Source organism: Stegastes partitus, unplaced genomic scaffold (genome assembly GCF_000690725.1).
Source record: "Stegastes partitus isolate 25-593 unplaced genomic scaffold, Stegastes_partitus-1.0.2 Scaffold1, whole genome shotgun sequence".
Classification (NCBI taxonomy): domain Eukaryota; kingdom Metazoa; phylum Chordata; class Actinopteri; family Pomacentridae; genus Stegastes; species Stegastes partitus.
The window spans coordinates 148,692-150,025 of NW_007577732.1; the positions used below are offsets into that span (position 1 = coordinate 148,692).

Sequence of the window (1,334 nt, forward strand, 5' to 3'; positions counted from 1 at the left end):
GACTGGACATTTCCACAATCATTTCACCCTTGGTACATCTGAACATCCATCCATTCATCCATTATCTATACACCACTTAATCCATACTCGGGTCGTGCGGGGGGGGGCTGGAGCCTATCCAAGCTGACTTAGCCCTAACCCTAGCCTACAATTCGGCCCTAACCCTAAACCCTCTCTTATTCTGGGGGGGGATTGTCTGTGGGATCTGTTGGGAGATGGAACTGTTTGGACTGATGTGACTGGTGCACATGGGATTGTAATTTGGAAAATAAAAAATTTGGCATATTTGGAAAATTTGGACACCAAAAAAATTAATACTTACCTGGAAATCTGGACGCCACTCACCTGGATCCTGGGGTCCTGTAAGGGAAAAAGAGAGAGTTAATATTACTTACCTGGAAACCTGTAAAAGAAAAAAGTTAATTATAACTTTAAATAACTGCAAGCGCTATAAAAGACATTTGGCCGCCTTGCAGTTCATTCGGCCTTGGACTATCAGAGGGGAAACATCTAAACTGAATTTATGTGCCATGCCTGATGAGTCCCATGCGGGGTACGAAACGCGTCGCGAAGCACCCTTATTATTATAGAGAGCTGTGGGGTGGGGGTGGGGACCCTGGCAGTGGTCCTTGGGTGCTGGATGACTGTGCACTCTTGGCTCCCATCTGGGAGTCAAGGCTGTGTCCCCCACTTGTGGGGGACCAAATAACACTAACCCTAACCCTAAACCTAACCCTAAACCCTATCGAGACAGATTTCAAAAACCTAACCCTAACCAATACAAAACAAACTTATTACTCTTCAAGAACACTAGAACCTCTACGTACCCCCAACAAACAATAGATCCGGACATCGAAAACTTTCTCCAACTTAAAACCGCAACAAAGACTAACACCCCCAATATAGACCTCAACCCATGGGAACCCACAAAAATCGTCAGAGGAAATCCTCCTGGGACAAACATATCACTTATATCAGGCTAACCCCAGGGAAAGCCAAATTGTTAAAGAATAATACTGACGGACCCCACAATAGACCAATTAATAAAAGTCAAAACCAACTTTTTCTCTTAATCCACAAACTACCTAAAGATAAAAAATAAAAATAATAATAAAAACAATATTAACAATTCAACCCATAATCCCCAGATTTATCTACTAATAAAACTTAAAAATCTAAGCAAACCCAACTATAGTAAACCAACCCCAAAACCCCTCCAAAATAGAAAAACATATATCAGACAACCCCTACAGACTAACAAAAACAAAAATAAAACTCTAACCCCACGGATTTTAAGAAAAATTGTTTAATAACACTAAAAAAAAACAATTATT

At 40.9% G+C, this 1,334-nt stretch overlaps 1 protein-coding gene across 1 annotated transcript in view; it reads right to left on the reverse strand.

Annotated features, from left to right (window-relative positions):
• Positions 1–1,334, reverse strand: part of LOC103376129 (uncharacterized protein K02A2.6-like) — a 21,095-nt gene that overhangs the window by 18,323 nt on the left and 1,438 nt on the right. The window contains 1 exon segment of the mRNA XM_008306531.1: positions 323–360. Coding sequence (XP_008304753.1) covers positions 323–360 — 38 coding nt within the window.